The 25370-nt window shown below is 41.8% G+C and overlaps 1 protein-coding gene across 2 annotated transcripts in view; it reads left to right on the top strand.

Annotated features, from left to right (window-relative positions):
- The window catches only part of LOC128697334 (uncharacterized), a 122967-nt gene that overhangs the window by 18087 nt on the left and 79510 nt on the right, over positions 1 to 25370 (top strand). The window contains exon 3 of one of the 2 annotated variants that reach the window (XM_070094217.1): positions 19989 to 20171. The exons of the other annotated variant lie outside the window; for it this stretch is intronic. Within the exon in view, the coding sequence (XP_069950318.1) occupies positions 19989 to 20171 (183 nt within the window). The remainder of the gene's footprint in view (positions 1 to 19988; positions 20172 to 25370) is intronic. 2 annotated transcript variants of the gene reach the window in all.

The following is a 25370-nucleotide window of genomic DNA, read 5'->3' as shown; positions in this document are numbered from 1 at the left end:
CTCTGCAACTTAGCTCCACAGAGATGAAATGTCTGAAATCCAAGGACTCCACCAAATTTATATACTCCAGAGGTGACTCCACCAAATTTATATACTCCAGAGGCATACTCAACACCAGATCCTCATGCACATACTTTTACCCTTGACAAACAGGCCTGACATTGACTTATGATCTGTTCTAGCAATAAAGGTACTCTTCACTTAACGACCTACCTGTTTAATGACCTCTCGGACTTGCAACAAGTCTCCAACCAGTATACTGTATGTGTATTTTACATTTTTATTGTTTTTTAATGCTTAGTTCTGTTTTTGATATGCTAAAAATGTTACAAATGGTGCAGAGATGACATTAACCCATAAACGGTCCAAACGTTATGTTCACTACCCCAGTGCCCTGAATATTTTGAAAAATAAAATTTTTTTTTTTTTAATGAAAGTAAAGAACACATTTTTCTAAGTGTTATAGGATAAAAGAAAAATTAGGGTCAGTACTTACAGAGATATGAGGCCGAGAAGTTGGCACTGGATGCTCACGTGACAGTAACAGCATGTCAGTCGTGCAGCTTGCAGAAGTGTTGCTGATATACCTTTTTTCTATTTTTCATATTATTTTATATAATTTTTATGTTCTGATAATTACAATTTATAGTAGTTCTTGTCACTAGTATTAGGTACTGAAATTGTACTTAAATTGTCACAAACACACTGACAAGTGGACATTACCTGCCTTGGCCATTTACTCTTGTCTTGGAATACAGTGGACCCCCAGTTAACGATATTTTTTCACTCCATAAGTATGTTCAGGTGCCAGTACTGACCGAATTTATTCCCATAAGGAATATTGTGAAGTAGATTATTCCTTTCAGACCCCCAAACATACACGTACAAACGCACTTACATAAATACACTTACATAATTGGTCGCATTTGGAGGTAATCGTTATGTGGGGGTCCACTGTATATACAAAGTATTTATAGGTCCCAGCAATGTTTTGGATATGTGGAAGTATATAATAATAATAATAATAATAAGAATGCATAATAAGTTCCCTTGAAGCATGAAAAAAAAAAAAACCCTCGGTCCACCTATGACTGTGATATGATGAGATATCATTAGATAAGAGCTGGCATTTGAGGAGCATATGCGAGGGTGCAGTGATAAGACTTGATAAGAAAAGATGAGGATGCAGTGATAAGACCTGATAAGGAAAGATTAGAGGTGACATTTGACTGGGCCCTCGCTTTGTTTTTGCTAGTACACAAACATGTCTGTCAAGCTCTCTGACTCGGAGAGAGCCACAAGACTGCCATGTCATGTTTACTCATATCTTCAAGCAGAGTATAGTGCTTCGTCTGGATTTTTTGGGTTATCCTAGGTAATTTACACTATGTATATTTGTATTTATGTGTACCTGTGAGACAGAGATAGACAAAGACATAGAGACAAAGATAGACAGAGAGAGACAGAGAGACAGAAAAAGATAGACACAGACAAACAGAGCCAGGCCACCAGCAGCTGGTCAGCCAGGTGGCCAGCCAGCCAGCCTGCTGAACAAGTATTATGTTTCAGAAGTGTTTCTCTTTACTTAAGGCACAGGTTATAAGACATTCTGAAAGGGTGTTGCACAAATGTTGCACATGGGTTATTATCGAGGTTTTTTTTTTATATTTCCTCGACCACTTATGGCCACATCCACCTTAAAGCCACTAAACTCGAGGTCAACATCACTTTCCTCTTAAAATGGGAGAGTTAATACTACATGAAATCAGTGAATCCCAGGTGTTTGCCCACTGTTTGCTCTAACTGGCGCTCATTTGAACTGGTGCTCTCACAACCTGGAGAGAGTTCTGGGGGTCAATGCCCCTGCAGCCCAGTCTGTGACCAGGCCTCATGGTGGATCAGAGCCTGATCAACCAGGCTGTTACTGCTGGCTACATGCAATCCAATGTACGAGCCACAACCCAGCTGGTCAGGTACCGACTTATTGCTTGACCTAAGAAAAGCTTTTGACACAGTGGACCATGGCATCCTACTCCACAAACTTGACCATTATGGTATAAGAGGCCATGCACTTGCATATTTAAAATCTTACCTTACTAATAGGTATCAGTATGTCACCATTAAAGACACAGCATCAACAACACGGCCACTTGATACTGTAGTTCCGCAGGGAAGTGTCCTTGGTCCTTTGCTCTTCCTCATACACATCAATGACCTTCCAAAGGTATCCCAACACCTGAACCCCATTCTCTTTGCTGACGACACAACTTATGTCATCTCTCACCCTAATCTTGTCACCCTCAACACCACTGTTAACGAGGAGCTTCACCCATATCCAACACAAAACCAAAAAAGTATCCAAAACGGTTGGGATCCTCTCCAAGATAGGATACTATGTGCCGCAAAATGCCCTTCTCACACTATACCACTCACTTATTTATCCATACCTCACCTATGCTATTTGTGCTTGGGGATCAACTGCAGCAACACACCTAAAGCCAATAATAACCCAACAAAAAGCTGCAGTAAGAATAATCACTAAATCCCATCCCTGGCAACACACCCCCCACTCTTCATAGATCTAAACTTACTCCCTGTTCAGTACATCCACACTTACTACTGTGCAATCTACATCTACAGGACCTTAAATTCCAATATTAACCTTGACCTAAAACGCTTTCTTGATAGTTGTGACAGAACCCACAGGCATAACACCAGACACAAACATCTCTATGACATTCCCCATGTCTGACTAAACCTTTACAAAAATTCAATGTATGTCAAAGGCCCTAAAATCTGGAATACCCTACCTGAAAACTCTAGAACTGCAGACACATTCATCACCTTCAAAACTACCATTAGAAAACATCTTATCTCCCTGATACACCCTGTCAACTAATTACACGAATACCACCTGGTGGTTCACACTTACACTCACTCACCCATTTGACCATAAACAGAAATATCAATCTCAATCTTAAAATAATGAATCCTAACTAGTCATAAGTTGGCCTGTAATACTCCAATACTGAAACTATGTATTGTGCCAAAACAAAAGCATTCACATTGCTAAACTCACAAACTAGGGTTTAGTCACTTAGCCATAAAACCAACTTAACTCATAATTTGTAATATTTTAAAGTTAAGAATTAATCTAAGTCTGCCCGAAATGCCTAGCCATGCTAGGTGTTCTAGTGGTACACTCTGTAATTAGTATTTTACTACATGTAAACCACACAATAACTAAAATCTGTAAACTCAGCATTGTAATCCTTATAGAGAATAAACTTTGAATTTGAATTTGTCCAATGCCTGCTTGAAGACAGCCAGGGGTCTATTGGTAATCCCCCTTATGTATGCTGGGAGGCAGTTGAACAGTCTCAGGCCCCTGACACTTATTGTGTTGTGTTGTGCTAGTGACACCCCTGCCTTTTGTTGGGCGGATGTTGCATCGTCTACCGAGTCTTTTGCTTTCGTAGCGAGTGATTTTCGTGTGCAAGTTTGGTACTAGTCCCTCTAGGATTTTCCAGATGTATATAATCATGTATCTCTCCCGCCTGCATTCCAGGGAGTACAGGTTCAGGAACTTCAAGCGCTCCCAGTAATTGAGGTGTTTTATCTCTGTTATGGGTGCCGTGAAGGTTCTCTGTACATTTTCTAGGTCAGCAAGGTAATAAGTGGTCCCAGATTTTTTTAATACAGTGCACACTGAGTGTTATGACCCATTCTCTGCTGACAAGGCATCTCAGGCCAATCTTGCCATATTTGAAGGCAGGAAAAATAAAATGTTTATATATGTTTGGGGCACTAGCGGTAAGAACATACACTGTGTTTGGACCATTTACAGGTTAAAACAATTTCTAAAGATAGGTGACACAAACCCATTATCAGTACAGTATGTTCAAAATATCATTAAGGGGTGGCTTCTTGCTTAATGACCAATTCACATACCAACCCACTCTTAGGAAAAGAACTCAGTCGTTAAGTGAGGAGTACCTGAATATTTTCATTAAACAAAATGTTGGAACTTCTTTACATTACAGTGGACCCTCGGTTATCGGTCATAATCCGTTCCAGAAGTTCGGCCTTAATCCGAAAAGGCCGAAAACCGAAATAATATTTCTTACAAGAATTAATGTAAATACAATTAATTCGTTCCAGACACCCAAAAATATTAACAAAAAATACCGTTTTTAAAGATTAATTATAGTTTTTCATACACAAAACAATGAGAAAGAAATATAACACTAATTTTAGTAATAAATGAACATTACATACCTTTATTGAAGACTCTTGTTGACATGTGGAAGAAGGTGAGGAGGGGAGAGGAAAGAGAGTATTGTTTGGAAGGGAAATCCTCCTCCATAAGGACTTAAGGTGTCAAAGCCCTCTCTGCGGTTACTTCTGTTCTTTGTCTTTTATTGCCACTAGGACCAGCTTGAGAGTCACTGTACCCCTGTCGCACAAAAAAAAAAAAAAACTGTCCAGAGAGGTCTGTTTCTGGCATCTCTTAAGATTTGCCTGAAGTGGGACAAGGTTTTGTCACTGAACATGTTGCAGATATGGCTTATTTGTGCTTGGTCAGGGTGATATTTCTCCACAAAACTTTGCAACTCACTCCACTTTGCACACATATCCTTAATCACTGAAGAAGGCACATTCTTCCCTCTCTTCCTCCTCCTCCTCTGAAGCAATTTCCTCAGCTGTGGTCTGTTGCTGTTCCAGTTGAAGGTCTTGCAGCTCTTCAGTGGTTAGGTCTTCCCTGTGGTCCTCCACCAACTCTTCCACATCCTGGCCACTCACATCCAACCCCATGGACTTCGTCAAAGCCACAATAGATTCCACAACAGGCAGAGGGTCGACAGGGTCGGGTTCAGCCTCAAACCCTTCAAAATCCTTCTCTTGGACACATTCTGGCTACAATTTTCTCCAAGCAGAGTTCAAAGTCCTGGAAATCACTTCCTGCCAAGCCTTACCTATAAGGCTTATGCAATGGAGGATATTGAAGTGATTCCTCCAGAACTCTCTTTGGGTCAAGTCAGTGTCCAAGGTCACTTCAAAGCATCTTTAAAACATTGCTTTCATGTAGAGTTTTTGAAGTTCGAAATGACCTGCTGGTCCATGGGCTGGACGAGAGGAGTGGTGTTAGGAGGCAAGAACTTCACTCTTATAAAACTTAACTACACAGACAATTGGTCTACCAAGTTTGGAGGATAAGCAGGAGCATTGTCCAGTACCAGGAGGCACTTGAGTGGCAATTTTATTTTCCTTGAAGTATTTTTTCACACTTTCAAATTCAATTCAAAGTTTATTCTCTATAAGGATTACAATGCTGAGTTTACAGAAATTTGGTTATTGTGTGGTTTACATGTAGTAAAATAGTGATTACAGAGTGTACCACTAGAATGCTTAGCATGGCTAGGCATTTCGGGCAGACTTAGTTTTATTCTTAATTGTAAAATATTACAAATTATGAGGTAAGTTGGTATTATGGCTAAGTGACTAAATACTAGTTTGTGAGTTTAGCAATGTGAATGCTTTTGTTTTGGCACAGTGCATAGTTTCAGTATTGGAGTATCACAGGATTCATTATTTTAAGATTGAGATTAATATTTCTGTTTATGGTCAAATGAGTCAGTGAGTGTAAGTGTGAACCACCAGGTGGTATTCGTGTAGTTAGTTGACAGGGTGTATCAGGGAGATAAGATGTTTTCTAATGGTAGTTTTGAAGGTGATGAATGTGTCTGCAGTTCTAGAGTTCTCAGGTAGGGTATTCCAGATTTTAGGGCCTTTGACATACATTGAATTTTTGTAAAGGTTTAGTCGGACACGGGGAGTGTCGTAGAGTTGTTTGTGTCTGGTGTTATGCCTGTGGGTTCTGTCACAACTATCAAGAAAGCATTTTAGGTCAAGATTGATATTAGAGTTTAAGGTCCTGTAGATGTAGATTGCACAGTAGTAAGTGTGGATGTACTGAACAGGGAGTAAGTTTAGGTCTATGAAGAGTGGGGGGGTGTTTTGCCAGGGATGGGATTTAGTGATTATTCTTACTGCACCTTTTTGTTGGGTTATTATTGGCTTTAGGTGTGTTGCTGCAGTTGATCCCCAAGCACAAATAGCATAGGTGAGGTATGGATAAATAAGTGAGTGGTATAGTGTGAGAAGGGCATTTTGCGGCATGTAGTATCGTATCTTGGAGAGGATCCCAACCGTTTTGGATACTTTTTTGGTTATATGCTTGATATGGGTGCTGAAATTCAGGTTGTTGTCAAGGTATAAGCCTAGGAATTTGCCCCCATTATTTCTGGTAATTAGAGTGTTGTCAATCTTAATGTTAATTTGTGCATCTGCTCTGCTACCAAACATAATATAGTAGGTTTTGTCAGTGTTAAGCATAAGTTTATTGGCTGTCATCCAAGTCGATATTTTGATCAGCTCCTCATTCACAGTGGTGTTGAGGGTGGCAAGATTAGGGTGAGAGATGACATAAGTCGTGTCGTCAGCAAAGAGAATGGGTTTCAGGTGTTGGGATACGTTTGGAAGGTCATTGATGTATATGAGGAAGAGCAGGGGACCAAGGACACTTCCCTGCGGAACTCCAGTATCAAGTGGCCGTGTTGCTGATGCTGTGTCTTTAATGGTGACATACTGATACCTATTAGTAATGTAAGATTTGAAATAAGCAAGCGCATGGCCTCTTATACCGTAATGATCAAGTTTGTGGAGTAGGATGTCGTGGTCTACTGTGTCAAAAGCTTTTCTTAGGTCAATAAAAATTCCTAGTGGATATTCCTTATTTTCCAATGCTGTGTAAAGCAGATCTAGCATTTTTATGATTGCATCATTAGTGCTTTTATTTTTCCTGAATCCAAATTGGCAGGGGTTGAGTATGTTTTGAGCCGTTATAAATGAATACAGTCTCCTGTGCACGAGTTTCTCAAAGATTTTGGATAGCAATGGTAAGTTAGATATTGGCCTATAGTTGTTTAAGTCTGTAGGGTCACCACCTTTATGTATTGGTGTAACCCTTGCCATCTTGAGTAGTTTTGGGAAGGTGCTAGTCTCTAGTGACTTGTTAAAGAGTAATGAAATAGCATGCGAAAGGACATGGGCCGCTCGCTTGTACAGTAATGGTGGAACATGAGACAGATTCCCCAAGTTATTTTTAAGTGACTTTATAATCTCGGTGACTTCCGTGGGCTCAGTTGGTGCAAGATAGAAGGAATTAGGGAAATTCCCATCTAGGTAGTCCCCGGCATGGGCATTGGTATGTGGGATTTTACTGGCGAGATTAGATCCTATGGTTGAGAAGAAGTCGTTTATCTTGTTAGCTGTGTCAGTGGGATGTAGTGGTGTTTCATTAGGTTTAGTTAGGACAATATTCTTGGTTTTTCTCAGTTTGTGGGTCCCTAGAATCTGAGAGAGTGTTTTCCAGGTCTTTTTTTATATCTCCTCTAGTGTCTGTGAATCTACTGGAGTAGTATAGTTGTTTGGCTTTCTTTATTACTTTGGTGAGAGCTGATGAATAGTGTTTAAGAATATCTTTGTGTATTAAGCCTTGTCTATATTGCTTTTCATATTGGTGTTTCTTGTCAATGGATTTCAGAATGGTGCTGGTTAGCCATGGGCAACCAAGCCGTTTGTTTGTGATCTGTTTTGTTTTTATAGGACAATGTTTGTTGTATAGTCTAAGTAATTTGTTAAGAAAAATGTCTGTCCAGTCATCAAAACCATTGGCCTTGGAGAATTCTGTAGGCCAGTCAACAGTCTCTAGGTCGGCTGTGAACTTCCTTACTGAGGCCTCGTCATGGAGTCTAAATGAGACTTTGTTGTATTCAAGTGGTGGTTTACTAATGTTTGTCAGGAGGAAGGTAGGGTAGTGGCCTGTAGTGCTATCTGTGATTTTCCCTGATTTAAGGGGGGCTAGTATATTGGTCCATATGTGGTCTATTATGGTTGCACTTGTCTCAGTGAGCCTGGTTGGTTTAGTTATTGTTGGTATGAGAAGTGTGTTGTTCATATTGTTGATGAAATCAGTTACAGGCTGATCATCTAGTAAGCCAAGGTTGATGTTGAAGTCTCCAGCTAAGAGAAGGTGGTGCTTATTCATATGTCTGTTTATTATTAGTGACTTTAATTTCTCACTGAAATTTGGGATGTTTGTGTGAGGTATCCGGTAAATGGCACCAATTGTTATAGGCGTCTTAAGGTTTTTTACAGTAAAATTAGCAAAAATGTATTCCCCATATTCATCACTAAAGCAAGTGGTGCTAATACAAGATAATTGGTTAGAGTAATAGATTGCAATACCACCCCCAACTTGGTTTGGTCTGCAGTTGTGAATTGCTGTGTATCCTGGTAGAGGGTAGATATCTATTGTGTCCTGCTTAAGCCAGGTCTCAGTAAGAATAATGCAGGAGAAGGGTGTCTTTAGTGATTCAAGGAGTGCTAGGAGGTCATCATAGTGTTTGCTTAAGGACCTGATGTTGTAGTTAAGTACTGATAGACTTTTAGCATTGTTTAGGATAGTGCTGGATAGTCACTTGGCCCAAACACTTCATGGACCCAGTCAATGAAAATTTGCCTTGTGATTCATGCCTTATTATTAGCTTTCCACAACACAGACAATTTACTCTTGACAACATTGTTTTTCTTGAACACTCTGGGATTTTCAGAGTGATACACCATTAAAGGCTTCACTTTGAAATCCCCAGTAATGTTACCACAGAATAAAAGCGTAAGTGTATCCTTCATAGGCTTGTGTCCTGGCAGTGCCTTTTCCTCCTGCATGATGTAGGTCCTCTTTGGCATTTTCTTCCAAAAGAGGCCTGTTTCGTCACAGTTGAACACTGGCTGGGGGAGTAATCCTTCAGTCTCTATGTACTCCTTGAATTCATGCATGAATTCTTCAGCTGCACGTTTGTCTGAACTTGCAGCCCTGCCATGCCTTACAACACTGTGTATGCCACTGCACTTCTTAAATCTCTCAAATTAGCCTTTGCTATCCTTAAATTCACTAACAGCAGCACTTGTTCCAGGCATTTTCTTTACAAGATCCATATGCAACTGCCTTGCCTTTTCACAAATGATTGACTCCACAACACTTATCCTCCTGCTAATTGTTTATCGTTGATCCACACCAACAATAACTTCTCCACATCTTCGATTATTGATCTTTGTTTCATTATCATATTTACCCCTTTTGCAACGTTATCTTCCTTGATTTCTACTTTCTTTGCCAGGGTGGAAGTGATTGTTGATTTGGATTTCCCATACATCCTGGCAAGCTCCTCGGCACGTACACCACTCCCGTACTTTGCTACAATTTCTTTCTTGAATTCTATCGTGTTTCTCACTGTCTTTGCCAAAGGGGTGACACTAGGAACTTTCTTTGGGCCCATGGTGGCTTATTTTGCAGTTGCACTCAATAAACAACCACAAAAAACAATGGATTATAACGAAATGCTTGGATGAATGCACAGTCTTGCTCACTCACCCAGAGACGCAGCCAGACTGACTCACAAACACGGCGGAGTGGTGGGCTGGACCCTCTGTTTTCATTACCCTCTGATTTTGTGATTTTCAGTTATTACCCTCTGATTTTGTGATTTTCAGTTATCGCCAGTCGTACAGAACATGTCCCAGTACCTGCAAGTCTCCCAAACAAGCATTTAGAGTTAGTGTGGCATTGTTTCTCGGCGAGTGAACATTACCCTATGAGGTCATACGAAACATTTCTTAATCCACTATTGTTTGCTCTTGTTTATTGTGTGTCACTGCTAGATAAACCACCATGGGCCAAAAGAAAGCTCCTAGTGCCAGCCCTTTGATAAAGAAGGCAAGAAACATGATAGAATTCAAGAAAGAAAACACCAGCCAGGGTACTTCCCCACACACACACACCAGCCAGGGAACTTCCCCACACACACCAGCAAGGGTACTTCCCCACACACCAGCCAGGGTACTTCCCCGTACACACCTTGCAACCCTGCACCTGTTGTGGAATCTATTGTGGCTTTGGGGAAGTCCATGGGGTTGGATGTGAGTGGCCAGGATGTGGAAGAGATGGAGGACCACTGAAGAGATTAAGATTAAGATGTTGATTTTGACATGATACACGGTTTTACAGAGGAATATAAGAGTTGGGTGTACATGCCAAAAGCCCCTTTGTATGCAGAGCATTTCGGGCAAACTTAAAGATTAACTTAAGATTAGGAAGGCAATAATAGTTCATATGGTCATTAGATGAGTTACAGTGAGTACAAGAAAATTGAATATTCTTTCAAGTAATGCTACATGGCTTTGATAAGTTAAGTAGAGGCTTATTACACTTGAATTAGTTTATAAAAATTACAGTATTACAATAGAACATTTTAAAACAATTTACAATATGGTGTATTACAGTTTAGTACTATTTAAAATAATGATGTTTGGTATTACATTGGAACAGTTTAAAAGCAATTTACATTATGATGTATTACAATTTAGTACTGCTTAAAACAATGAAATTTAGACATCCTAATTTTGTAGTAGTGAGTAAGTGGTTGAGCATTCATCAGCACAATATGAGTAGCTTTTGAGAAACTGGTAGTGATTAGGTATGGTTTGTCTGGTTAATTTTGGGTGATGAGGTGATTTCTTAGTAGGACCTTAAACTGATTTACAGACAAGGGGTCCTTTAGTGTGTTCTGGCAATGAATTCCAGATCTTTGGACCTTTTACGTGAATAGCATTTTTGCATAGGGAGAGATGGACACAAGGGATATCGAAGAGTGATTTGTCTTGTATTATGACTGTGTGTTCTGTTATAGTTATCAAGGAAGAGTTTGAGAGGAGGGTTTACATTTGAGTATAGTGTTCTGTGTATGTAGTAGGCACAATAATATGTGTGGATGTTTTGTATATTTAGCAAGTTAAAACTCTTGAACAAGAGGTGGAGTGTGTTGTCTAATGTAGGAGTTAGTAATCAATTGCACTGCAGCTTTTTGTTGGGTTCTTAAAGGCGTAAGGTGATTTGCTTTGGTTGAGCCCCATGCACAAATGCCATAGGTGAGGTAAGAGTAAATGAGAGAGTGATACAAAGCTAGAATAGCTGATTGGGGTTCATAGTACCATATCTTTGAAAGGATGCCTACTGATTTGGAGACTTTCTTAGAAATTTGCTGTATGTGTGTCTGAAATTTGAGACTGCAGTCAAGGCAGAGACCTAGAAATTTGCCCTCTGTCTGTCTAGAAATAGATGAACCATTTATCAATATGTTTAGCTGTAGTTTAGCTGTACATTTGAAGAGCTGCAAGACCATCTGGAACAGCAACAGACCACATCTAAGGAAATTGCTTCAAGGGAGGAGGAAGAGAGAAGGATATTTTCAGTGATTAAAGATATTTGTGCAAAGTGGAGTGAGGTGCAAACATTTGTGGAGGAACATCACCCTAACAAAGCTGTTGTAGGTTGTGTCTGCAACATGTTCAGTGACAATGCCTTGTCCCATTTTAGGCAAATCTTAGAGACGCCAGAAACAGAGCTCTCTGGAAAAAATCTTTGTGCGGCAGGGGTCCAGTGACTCAAGCTGGTCCTAGTGCCATTAAAAAACAAAGAAGAGAAGTAACCCCGGATAAGTACTTGGTACCTGAAGTCTTTATGGAAGAGGATTCCCCTTCCAAAGAATAATCAGTCCTTCTCCCCTCCTCCCCATCTTCCATACACCAACAAGACTCTTCAATATTATTATTATAATCAAAAAGAAGCGCTAAGCCACAAGGGCTATACAGCGCTGCAGGGTAGGGAAGGAAGCAAGGGAATTGGATGGCAGAAGGGAGGGGGGATGATCAGCAGATTACAGAAAACAGCGGGGCAGGGGATAGTACGGGGGTAGAGGGTAGCAAGAGATTCAAGTAGAAAGGGCTGAAAGTATCAGAATTTGTGAAGTAAGTCAGTCGTTGTCAAAAAGTCAATGAGAGAGTCCGGATGAAAGGTGGGTCCATCAGCGAGAAGGGAAGGTAAAGAGAGAGCAGCGGGGCGAAGACGACGACAGAGGTAAATTCTGCGTGCTCGTTGATAAAGTGGGCAGTCCAACAGAATGTGGCTGACTGATAATGGAGCTTGGCAATTCTCACAGAGAGGAGCAAGACGCCTCTCCATGAGATATCCATGAGTAAGACGAGTATGGCCAATGCGAAGACGGGAGAGAGTAGTCTCCCAACCTCGACACTGGTGATAAGAAGACGGCCAGTAACCTATACTCGGTTTAATAGACTGAAGTTTGTTGCCGAGCATAGTAGACCAACGTTGTTGCCAACGGGTGTGAAGGTGGGAAGATATTACAGCAAAATAGTCCGTACATGGAATACCTCTATAAGAAACTGGTAGGTCATGTACTGCTGACCGCGCAGCAGTGTCTGCCTGTTCATTGCCCTGTACGTCAACATGACCAGGGACCCAACAAAAAACAATATCTTTATGCTTAGTAAAGATGCGGCGTAGCCAAAGTTGGATACGGAGGACTAAGGGGTGAGGTGTATCAAATTTTTGTATAGCCTGTAAAGCACTAAGGGAGTCTGAGACAACCACAAATGATGACACAGGCATAGATGCAATACGGATAAGCGCTGTAAGGATGGCATATAATTCAGCAGTAAAAATACTAGCTGAAGATAGTAAATGCCCTTGTACGATGCTGTCCGGAAACACTGCTGCGAATCCTACGCCGTCAGAAGACTTAGAGCCATCTGTGTACACAGCAATGGCATGAGAATGAGAGTGAAAGTGGTCAAGAAAAAGAGAGCGGGAAGCGACCGTAGACAGTTGGGCTTTCGAGCAAGGGAGGGAGAAAGAACAGACTCGAACAGCTGGAACTTCCCAGGGGGGTAGGGAAAAGTGAGATGCTACATGTACATAGAAAGGTGGTAGTTGAAGAGAAGACAAGAGCGAATGAAGGCGAAGAGAGAAGGGACGGAGTAAGCAGGGGCGGCGAACAAATAAAGAATGTCTACTAATATCAGTGACCATTCTATAAATGGAAGGATTGCGGAGATCATGAGAGCGTAGATAGTAGCGCAGGCAATGGGCATCACGGCGATCGGATAAGGATGGAACGTTCGCTTCTGCATAGAGGCTTTCGACAGGGGAAGAGCGAAAAGCACCAAGGCATAAACGTAATCCTTGGTGATGAATGGGGTTAAGGCTAGAGAGAGTAGCAGGAGATGCCGCTGAATAGATCTGGTCACCATAATCAAGTTTCGATAAAATAAGGGTGGAATGTAGGTGAAGGAGGGTTCGACGATCAGCTCCCCACGAAAGATGAGCAAGGGTTTTAAGAAGGTTCAGCCGGCTGTGACAAGTTGCCTTCAGAGAGGTAATGTGAGGTTTCCAGGATAACCTACGATCAAAGAGGAGGCCCAGAAACTTGACTGTATCACGTTCAGGGATACGTGAGCCATAGAGGTACAAAGGATGATCGGAGATGACAGAGCGTCTAGTGAAAGTGATTTGGTGGGTTTTAGTGCTGGAAAATTTAAACCCATGTGTGGTGGCCCAATTGGAAACACGGTCGACTGCATGCTGGAGAGAAACTGTAAGGAGGTGACAGTCAGCGCCTGCACAGGCAATAGCGAAGTCATCAACATAGAGTGATGACCAAATATTTGATGGAAGACTAGAGGCCAAATCATTAATAGCAAGGAGAAAAAGTGTTGTGCTCAGAACACATCCCTGGGGGACACCTTCAGCTTGGATAAAGTCCGGGGAGAGCACATTATTAACCCGAACACGGAAATGCCTGTCAGTTAAAAAGTTCTTAAGGAAGGATGGTAGATTGCCTCGAAGGCCTAAGGAGTGGGCTTGGGCTAAAATATTATACCTCCAAGTTGTGTCATATGCCTTCTCAAGGTCAAAAAATATGGCAATAACTGAGTGGTTATTTGCAAAGGCATTACGAACATACGTATCCAAGCGCAGTAAGGGGTCTATGGTAGAACGTCCCTTACGAAAGCCATATTGACGAGTGGAGAGACTGTTGTGTGTCTCTAAATACCACACTAAACGTCTATTTACTAGACGTTCCATTACTTTGCAAACTGCACTGGTAAGAGCAATGGGACGATAGTGGGAGGTTTCATGTCCCGTAGTGCCTGGTTTGCGGAAAGGGAGAACAATGGCGGATTTCCACAGCTGTGGAAGAACTCCTTGTGACCAAATAAGATTGTAAAGGCGTAATAGGACTGCAAGGGCTGACTGATGTAAATGTTGTAGCATACGAATATGAATGTCGTCGGGCCCAGCTGCCGATGATCGACAAGCTGAGAGTGTTGCCTCCAGTTCTTGAAGTGTAAAAGGCACATTATACTGTTCTTCTCTGAGAGAAGAAAAGTCCAAGGGTGCTAACTCTCTGGCAGACTTTGAGGAAAGAAATGAGGGGCATAGATGGAGTCCCTGAGAAATACGGACCAGATGATTGCCAATTTCATTGGCAACATCTAGTGGGTTTGCTATATCAACACCGGCAACCCGCAGAACAGGAGCCGGGTCAGGAGAATATTTACCACTCAGTTTTCGTACTTTTTTCCAGACTGCACTCATAGAGGAAGCAGAGGTGATGGTGGAGACATAATCTCGCCAGCAAGTGCGTTTAGCGTCACGGATGACACGGCGAGCGATCGCACGCTTCTGTTTAAAATCAAGGAGTCGCTCTGTGGTTCTATTGTACCGGTACCTGCCCCATGCAGCGCGTTTCAAACGTACTGCACGAGCACAAGCAGGAGACCACCAAGGCACGCATTTCTGAGAATGCCTGCCCGAAGTTTGGGGTATAGAATGAGAAGCTGCGGTGAAAACGGAGGACGAGAAGAGGTGTAAAAGCTCATCGATGGAGGACGAAGAAGGAACCTCTTTAAAAACAGTCAGGTGTGAGTAAAGGTTCCAATTTGCCCGATTAAATTGCCAGCGTGGGGTGCGAAGAGGTGGCGAATATGAAGGGGAAGTAAGAATGATTGGGAAATGATCACTGTCATGTAAGTCCGGGAGAACAGACCAAGTAAAGTCTAATGCGGTGGAGGAAGAGCAAACTGAGAGATCGATGCAAGAGAGAGTATGAGTCCGAGGATCAAAATGGGTGTGAGTACCTGTATTTAAAACATGGAGGGGGTGGGTGGCAAGAAAAGCCTCTAACTGAATTCCTCGGGAATCACAGTGAGACCCTCCCCAGAGGAAATGGTGGGCATTAAAATCACCAAGTAACAGAATCGGTGGCGGTAATGACGAAACAAGGAAGGCAAAATCCGGAATAGATAATGCCCGAGAAGGAGAGAGATATAAAGAACAGAGCGTATACCACCTATGTAAGTGGATACGGGCTGCTGTGTAATGCAGCGAAGTATGAACAAATAGCTGATGGTACGGAATATCAGTGCGGAGAAGAAGGGCACTTTCATTAAAGGTCCCATCAGGAAAAGGATCTGAAGAATACAATAAATTATAGCCTGAGATGTGAGAAATAACAGCAGAGTGTAATTTTGGTTCTTGTAAGCAAACACCAACAGGGGCAAACTGGGAGAGTAACATCTGAAGCTCACCCCGATTACCCCTGAGGCCGCGTATATTCCACTGTAAAAAGGCCATGATTGGCAATGATAGAGATACTTGAAATCCGCAGGTAAGGGTTCCTACGGACTAGAAGGGTTAGAAAAGTCCACATGCGGAGGCAGTGGAAAATGTTCAAGCAGCGAAGGAACGGTGCGCTGTGAAGAAAGGAGTTGCGCAGATGGAGCAGAGGAGAGAGAAAGAGCGGAAGGTGGATCAGTGTCCATTGATGGTTTGGTCTCTGCAATATATTCAGAGATTGCTTCAAGTGTTTCGGAATTCAGAGATGTCGTATGGGAGACAATATTGGGAATGGTAGGGGGAGGATGAGTAAAGATTGGAACTGTATTGGACTGTACCAAGGTAGGGGGGGGCGAAAGGGTGGAGGGAACTGGAGAAGCGTGGCAGGGGACAGAAGAGACAGGAACCTGGGAGGTGGCAGAAGAGGAAGAAACTTGGGAGGGAACAGGGGAGGAAGGTACATTACGAGGAGGAGGGTGAACCTCTGCACTTGTAACTGAGCCAGTGAGAGGGGAAGAACTAGGGACAGAGACAGGGAGGGTAAAATGAGGAGGTGGAAGATGGGTAGGAGGTGTTACCGGACCTTTTTTTGACTTTTGAGAAGTAGAGGGACGATTGGGAAGAGGTGTCGTACGAGGTCTCGTCGATACTGAGGCTTGTAAGAGAGAACTCGAAGAAGCGAGATTAGACTGAGGCGTTGAGGTAGGGACGTCTGAGCCGAGGACAGCAAAAGGATTAGATACAGGAGTGATTATGGGAGAGGTAACCACAGAGGTGGGTGTAGAAGACGGGATACCAGAAGTGGGGGGACGTTTTGAAACACGGGAATAAGAAACACGTGGGAGTCTCCCTTGGAGGCGGAGATGAGAAACTGCCATGGCATAAGGGAGACCTTCTGTCTCTTTGAGGTAACGGATTTCCCGCTCGTTTAAATAGACCTGACAACGGCGAGAGTACGAAGGGTGAGCCTCATGACAGTTAAGGCAAGAGGGAGATCGATTGCAAGACGTATTAGAATGGTCATCGGCACCACAGACTGGGCATTCGGCGATAGATCTGCAATATTTCGCTGGATGGCCAAATCGCCAGCAATTTCTACACTGTTGTGGTGTAGGGATCACCTTTCGAACTTGTAACCGATGTCCTGCTATATAAACTGAGGATGGGAGTTCTCGGCTGTCAAAAGTTAAACGAGCCACATTGCTAGGGTATCGTCTCCGCCCACGGGCAGGAAGAACGTAAGTGTCTACCTTGAGGATTGGGAGATCTTGGAGTTCCAGCTGTTCTAGAATGTCGGTGCCACATGTCTGGAAATTTTGTTGAACTATGGTATGGGGCAGAATAACGGTACCACTACAAGAATTGAGGGAATGATGTTTTTCAAGGGTGACAGGAACAGTATCTATATGGGAAAGACGAGAGAGCTCACGAGCCTGGGTAGCATTCTGTACGGTAATGATGCGCGTACCGCTCTTAAGAGCATGAAAAGAAATATCTTTACCAACATGGCGTAGGAGTGCCTTGCCAATACTATGGTCAGAAAGATAGGCAGTAGAGGAAGTTGGTCGTAAAGTGAAGAATTTAGTCCACTGTTCAGTCTGAAACTGAGCGTGGAAAGGTAGTGAAGGACGTGTCGATCGTTTCTGAGAAGAACGAGAAGGTGAAGGTGGAGAAGTATCATCAGCAGGTAATTGTCGTTGACGTTTAGGCGTGGGACCAGAGTTGGTCCGACGTGGAATGGGTCGGCGATTTGAAAATTGCCGCACCGTAGAGGGAGAGGCCGGAAGCATAGTCAGAGGAGAGCGAAGGTCTGATAAATCGAAGGAGTCAGTCGAGGCCTCAGTACCTGAAGCGGGTGAGGAAACAGCACCGGCAATAGGTACAGAGGCATGAGGAATGTCTGAAGAGTGGTCCAAAGACGAGGCGGGGTCAGAACGGGGTGCGGTATCAAGAAGGGGCCCGGGGGTACCAGGTTCATGGACTAGGGCTGCCATGGTTAGGTTACTTCTTTCTTTTTGTTTTTAAGAAAAAAAAAGAAAGAAGAAAAGAAAATAAAAATAAAAAAAAGAAAAAAAAAAGGGGGGACCGGGGAGGGATAGTTCCTAGGAGGAATGAAAGGGCCAGAAATCTCCCTCCGCGCCCAAGAGGACTCGACACCGCTAGTAGCGCAGATGCAGCATGGAACCCGTGCCATACCCTACCCTTCATGCCAGTAAACCAGCAATCTGGGATAGCAACCTCACATCTGCCGAGCTACCTCGGTGGACAAAAGAGAGGGCGGCCGGATATCCGCCACAAAGCATACCTCCTTCAGCCACCACCCCCGGAATCCGAAAGGTGGCTTCCAGAGATACACCCGTCGCCCAAAAGACACCCAAAGCTACTCCGGGATACCGGAGAGGGATCGGGACATCCCTAGGCAATCCAGATTCCACGGCAAACTACGCCACCGCCAAGAAACCTCAACGGAATGGGATGGACCCCGGTGTCCTTTCCCCTACCTAGGAACTAGCGCGCCTGTGGGAGAAATCCCAAAGGACAAAAAGAGGAAGGGCAAAAGGGAGGAGTGGGGAGGAGGAGGAGGAAAGGAAAAAGGGGAGGATGGGGAGGATGGGATAGGGGAGGGGAGATTGGGGGGTAATTAGGTTCGGTCTGAGGAAGAAGACCGATAGGTCTAATTCCTCAGACCAAGAGCCTCTTCACCACGCCAAGGAGCCCCCCTTGAAGAGGGACTCTTCAATAAAGGTAAGTGTGATGTTAAATGTTCATTTATACATTTTATTAATGCTTTATATTGATTTGTCATTGTTTTCTGTGTGTAAATCTATATTTAATCTCCAAAAAATTTTATTTTTGTTAATACTTTTGGGTGTTTGGAACGGATTAATTGGATTTACATTATTTGTGAGGAAAATGATTTCGGTTTTTGTGATTTTCGGGTGTTGTCAGACTCTGAAACGGATTAATCACAAAAACAGAGAGTCCATTGTACGGACCATTTCCGAGTTGGCAGCCGAAATCCAGGAATCCAGGATAGAATTCCAGCCGAAAAAGCAGCCAAAATTCAGTTTGGCCAATATCCGGAATGGTCGATATCCTAGGGTCCACTGTACGCACTAGGAATGGTCGATTTCCGAGGGTCCACTGTACATTCTAAGGCCAATCCTATGTCCAGCTGTAAATAATTTAGTTCATTTGGAGAAAGTTTACTTGCAAAGCACAAGGTCTTCTCTTGACCATTAATTTCCTGCACAAGTACACTTCAGTACTTACAGGGAAAGCATTGACCTCAGTTTTCAGTGTCCAAATGTAACAATTCATCTTATATACTCTGAACAGCATTCTCTTCTATTGAAGGCAAATTTAACCTATAATTTTTTAAGCAAATTAGAGAAATTTCTAATAAGTTCATAGTAATATGTAACCATATTTATAGAGGACTGAACCTTCCCTACCAACTTAGGAAACAGCAAATTCAAAATTATCTCTACATTCTTAAGGAATACCTAATACCTTTCTAGAAATACGATATCCAAACTAGTCAATGGCATGAGTCTTCAACACCAATTTATTCTTATTCTGTAGGTGCTGAGGAAAATTGAAAAGCCCCACGGGCGAGGATAGAAACCACAGGTTCTACCCCCCCACCCCACCTGTGGAATGGTTTTTTTTTTTTTTTTTTATGAACATAACCCTTGATGATGAATGGAATCAAATGCAGAAAGAGAAGTGAGGAAGGTTGAAGAATATATTTAGCCAAATAGTGAGTTGAGTGTGGCAGGCTGGCAGCCAACCTCACCAGCCACCTCAATGTCTCGATACATTGAGTGTTCAACATTTAATTTAGCCACTCATGGTTTTTAGCTATTAAATCTTGACCAATCTCTACTAAATAAATATGAGCTCTTTACACATATGTATAAGGAGTGATAATAAACAAAGTATGAATGCATATGGTTAAAAACTAACCAAGGAAATTTTGTAATAAACCTTAACAAAAACATAAATATAAAAACTGTGGTTCTTTATAAATTTCTACCAAACAAATGTAAGTTCTCTCAATACATGTATAAAATTAAAATGAGCACACAGACAGTATAAATGTATTTGGTAAAAACTTGAATTCTTCAAGTTGACTGATAGACACAAAAGAGTAATCACTGTAACAGGTGGGGGAACTTCAGAGCAAAAGGAGGAAATAGATACTAAAAAGGAATCATACACAGGTGGAAATGCAGTAAGTGGAGGCATAAAAGGTGGTGGTCTACTGAACCCCATTTAGTTTAAATATTTTCAATAGATGATAAGTTTTTAAAAAAATAAAAATGAAAATGCTAATACAAATTTAGTTTTATATTAAATATGGATTACCATGATCTTTATTTTGTAGGTGGTAGATGCCTTTGTCAAGGAACTTCAGAAACAATTCAGGACCAATACTTTTCTGTACAATGCTCATTTTGTCGATGTTATGCATGGAGGAAGTGCCTATGAAGCTCTCTCTGTTAAGCTCAAGACAGACTTTGACATCATCATTGTGCTGCCTGATCCATATATAGGACAAAACTTTGAGGTAAGGATTTTTATTACAGCAATTATTTTATTATATGTGGCTCTATACCTATATTGGATTTTGAGTGTTGTCCAGATGTCTTTAATTATGAACCTTAGGGATGGGTAAAATATGCATTATCATTTTCTTTTCAGTTTCATATTTTTTGCTTTTAGAATATCCCCTTTTAATTTGACAATGTTTATGTACTAGAAGTATCTTATTTGAAAATTTAAAAAAATATTATTAAATATTGTCTGAAAATTTTGTTTTTATAGATATATATTATCTTGACCACAGTACCTCAAATGGAGTGAAAAATCTGTCAAAGACAATATTTGTACATTAGAGCCATGAGCAAGTCAAAACAAATGGGTGAGTCTCATTACACCCACTGCCCTCATTCACTTTCAGTAAAAAATGTACTGGGAGTTAGTTTGACTGTTGTGGGTCACATCATAGGGCAGTGTTATTCACTAATTTTTGCAAGAGAGCCACTTCGGTTAAACACATTGACTGAGAGAGCCGCAGCTACTGCAAGTTAGCGTAACTCAACTAAATTAAGTAGTACTGAGCTGCTAGTGCAATATAGTAAATGAGAAAAATTAGACATGGTAATATTAGCCTGCATATCTTGTTATTAATAGCAAAATAAAGACCAAACTTACTTAATGCTCCTTTTCTACTGGTCGGGTCTGGGATGGCTGTTCATCACTATTGCGTTTTTGTTTAACCACAAATCGATCCATCATAACGGACACTACTTGACTGCACTTTGGCTTCAAGTAAAACTAGCCCATCGCAGCTAGGTTCCACAAGCAGCAACAGTTAAGTTGTTACTTTCATATATGTTGCCGCAGTCTCAAATATCTGTTGCCTATATCTGGTGCACTTAGCAGTCGGTGGAGACAAAGAACTTTATCCTTGGAGGCAAAGAGGGGAATGTATGAGAGTATAGTTTTACCAACGCTCTTATATGGGTGTGAAGCATGGGTGATGAATGTTGCAGCGAGGAAAAGGCTGGAGGCAATGGAGATGTCATGTCTGAGGGCAATGTGTGGTGTGAATATAATGCAGAGAATTCGTAGTTTGGAAGTTAGGAGGAGGTGCGGGATTAACAAAACTGTTGTTCAGAGGGCTGAGGAAGGGTTGTTGAGGTGGTTCGGGCATGTAGAGAGAATGGAGAGAAACAGAGTGACTTCAAGAGTGTATCAGTCTGTAGTGGAAGGAAGGCGGGGTAGGGGTCGGCCTAGGAAAGGTTGGAGGGAGGGGGTAAAGGAGGTTTTGTGTGCGAGGGCCTTGGACTTCCAGCAGGCATGCGTGATCGTGTTTGATAGGAGTGAATGGAGACAAATGGTTTTTAATACTTGACGTGCTGTTGGAGTGTGAGCAAAATAACATTTATGAAGGGGTTCAGGGAAACCGGCAGGCCGGACTTGAGTCCTGGAGATGGGAAGTACAGTGCCTGCACTCTGAAGGAGGGGTGTAAATGTTGCAGTTTAAAAACTGTAGTGTAAAGCACCCTTCTGGCAAGACAGTGATGGAGTGAATGATGGTGAAAGTTTTTCTTTTTCGGGCCACCCTGCCTTGGTGGGAATCGGCCAGTGTGATAATAAAAAAAAAATAATTTTCAAACACAAATCTCCAAGAGTAACGAAATACGTCCAGTCTCCCCCTGGAAAGCTTGAACTCACCGACACCTAGAGCTAGACATGTCCCTGATCAGTTTCCCGTAGTGGACACGTATGATTTCTGTATGACTAGGGTAGGGATGTTAGAATGTTTTCTCTTACTGTGACTTCGTCTTCCATCTCACCTCATGAAAATATGTATCTTACTTGAAAGATTATTTTTCTATATGTATTTTTTTTTATTAATTAATTTATATATTTTTCGAGAGCCTTGAATTGAGTCATCGCAAGCCGTGCAATGAATACCACTGTCCTAGGGTATGGTCAAGCACAACTAATAACTGAAGAACACAAATGTCTCTCAAATGACCTAATACTTCACTAATATGTGTCCACTGAACAAAGTATGAGACAAATGCACCTCAAGGGTTGAATGGCTAAACCCAAAACCTAAACCTATGATGCTCTGATGTACTACAATGCACATGTGTGACACTTAACACTTATGGCAATGACACTTTGGAACCAAAAAATTATTTAGGAACACTTTGCATCCTGTTAATTTATGGACCATGGTTGATGCCTCCCATCCATTTTTCTGCTTATTCATTTACACTTGTTTATTACAACTTAATCTGAGTTCATAGATTATATGGCCATGAGGAAAGTAAGAATAGATTTACTGCTAAAGCTCCTGGGCCATGGGGAAGAGTCAGTTGGGTTACAGTTAGTGCCCCTGACAATACATATACTGAAGTTCTGTTTCTGATTTTTCTCTTATTAGAAGCCAAGGATCTCCGACAGTAGTGTAATGGACCTGTTAATTTATGAGCCATAGTTCAAGCCTCCCATCTATCTTTCTGTTTATTCATTTACAGTTATTTATTACAACTGAATCTGTGACATGAGTTTATATATCTTGTACACAAAATCCCTTTTACCCCCTCCTTCCATCCTTTCCTAGGATTACCCCTACCCCTCCTCCCCTCCACTACAGATTTATACACCCTCCCTCTTCACTAGATGACCAAACCATGTCAGCAACCCCTCTTCAGCCCACTGATTAATACTTTTAGTAACTCCACACCTCCTAATTTCCTCATTATGAATTCTCTGCATAAAATTTACATCATACATTATTCTTAGACACAACATCTCCACTGCCTCCAGCCTTCCTCTTTCTGCAGCATTTACAACCCATGCTTCACACCCATACAAGAGTGTTGGTACCACTTTACTTTTATACATTCCCTTCTTTGCCTCCATGGATAACATTTTTTTTTTTTTGGCACTACAGATATTTCAATGCACCACGCACCTTTTATCCTCATTAATTCTGTGGTTAACCTCGTCTTTCATAAACTCATCATCTGCTGACACATCTACTCCCAGATATCTAAACACATTCATTTCTTCCATACTCCCTCCCTCCAATGTGATATCCAGTTTTTCTTTACCTAACTCATTTGATATCCTCATCACCTTACTTTTATCTATGTTCAGTATCCACTTTCTTTGCACACACCTTCCCAAACTCATCCACTGTGGGGAATAAATCACCTGCATGTACCTCAACATTACACTCGTGCAAGTAATTTAATTAGAAGACAACAATAATCCATTATTTACATCTGTTGCACTTCTTATGTACTGGAAAATGTTTTGAGCCCCTCCTGGTCACAGGGAGAGCGTCTCCTTCTGATAACCACCACCCTCTGTCCACAACCAACCTGGACCATAATTATAAGATTAAGGTTAAGCAACACCAATAATTATTGTATTGAAACTGATAGTGAACCATACCCCCGGCCGGGATTGAACCCGCGGTCATAGAGTCTCAAAACTCCAGCCCGTCGCGTTAGTGGATTGTATACATAAATTTGACTGACTGGGAAAAAGGTAAGGGGTTACACATACACACTGATACAATAATACCACCACTTACCCAATTTTCACTGGTTGTCACTTAAGATCATTGAAACACCCACAATACCTATCTCATTATAACAAACCTAAACTGGCCAACTAGCTTGATAAACAAGAAGGGTCAGTTAACTGTGGATGAGGAGGCAGCATTCTTTATCTTCTTTATTTCCCCCTCCGATCTCTAAGTCCTGCTAAATTGATATGGTTCCTCCTTCAGCAGGAGGATGTTCCCAATTTGGTTTGTTCCAATTTAGGAGAGGGAACTCCGTAAAACCTCCGTGGTCCTTGGAACGGGGACACGAGGTTACCATGTGGTCACTCTGGGAATGATGGCTCTTATCATCTCACACATTCCCTTAATTTAGTGTTATTATCACTGATTTCTTCACAGTTCACAAGGTGACACAATATCCTGTTAATTTCCACTTGTTAAAAGTCGATGCACTATGTTTTGAATGTGTTGAGAGAAGATCAAACTGACTGGTCTTCACACCATACATTCTCCCAGGCTGTGTCGTACTATTTTTACCACCCTATTATAGTGGTTTCGTAAATTACTGTCCCTCACTCTTCACCAGGAACAGTTAAAACACTTCCTATTATGAAATGAGGCCTATATTAATCCTTTAGGCTGCTGTGAATGCTAATTTTCTGGTCCCATTTTGACCAGACACCCACGCCATTTGCCCATACCCACGTGACTCCCTGACCCATGCGACCGCCCTGCCCATGTGACCCTTGGCGCATGAGCCAAGACCCCTGCTCTTGGTTCTCTTTTCATTCCCAAATATATTTTAAACCAACAGCAACACAACACATTTTCCACATCCACTAACCTTTGCAACTTTTTAGAATCTTCCAAAAGCACAGTATCATCAACAAAAAGTAACTGTGTCAACTCCCATTTCATATTTGATCCCCCATAATTTAATCCCACCCCTCTTCCTAACACCTTTGCATTTACTTTCTTTTACAGCCCCATCTATAAATATGTTGAACAAACATGGTGACATTATACATCTCTGTCTAAGGCCTTCTTTTACTGGAAAGTAATCTCCCTCTCTCCTACACACCCTAACCTGAGCCCCACTAGCCTCATAAAAACTCTTCACTGCATAGAGTAACTTACTACCTATTCCATACATTTGCCACATTGCTCCCCTATCCACCCTATCATATGCCTTTTCTAAACCCACTTCAATGTAAACACTTGGTCTAAACATTCTAAAGCCTCCTTGTTCATCAGCAGTCCTGCTCTCTGTCTTACCTCTAATTCTTTCAGTAATACCCCTACCATACACTTTACAATGAATAGATTTGAGGATACACTGTTTGTAAGCCAGGGACTGTTGAGTCCATTTGCTGTGATCTTTGTTTTTATCGGGAATGCATGTTATAGAGTTTTTGGATTTTTTGTAAAAAAATAGTTGTGTCCTGAGGCAATTTACTTAGGTTGGTTACAAGAAAGGTGGGATAGCAGTCTTTGGTGTTATCTGTGATTATGCCTGCTTTTAATGGGGATATTATGTTTGTCCAGATATGGTCTAGTAAAGAGGCATTCGTCTTGGAGATTCTAGTAGGTTTTGTTATTATTGGCAGAAGCAGCTGCCCATAGTGTTTGTCAATTCAGTTACTTGAGGGTCATGGCCATGGATGAGGTTTA

The sequence above is a fragment of the Cherax quadricarinatus genome, chromosome 44 (genome assembly GCF_038502225.1).
Source record: "Cherax quadricarinatus isolate ZL_2023a chromosome 44, ASM3850222v1, whole genome shotgun sequence".
Lineage (NCBI taxonomy): Eukaryota > Metazoa > Arthropoda > Malacostraca > Decapoda > Parastacidae > Cherax > Cherax quadricarinatus.
Note: the sequence above shows the minus strand (reverse complement) of the source record. Positions and strands in the feature narration are given on the sequence as shown.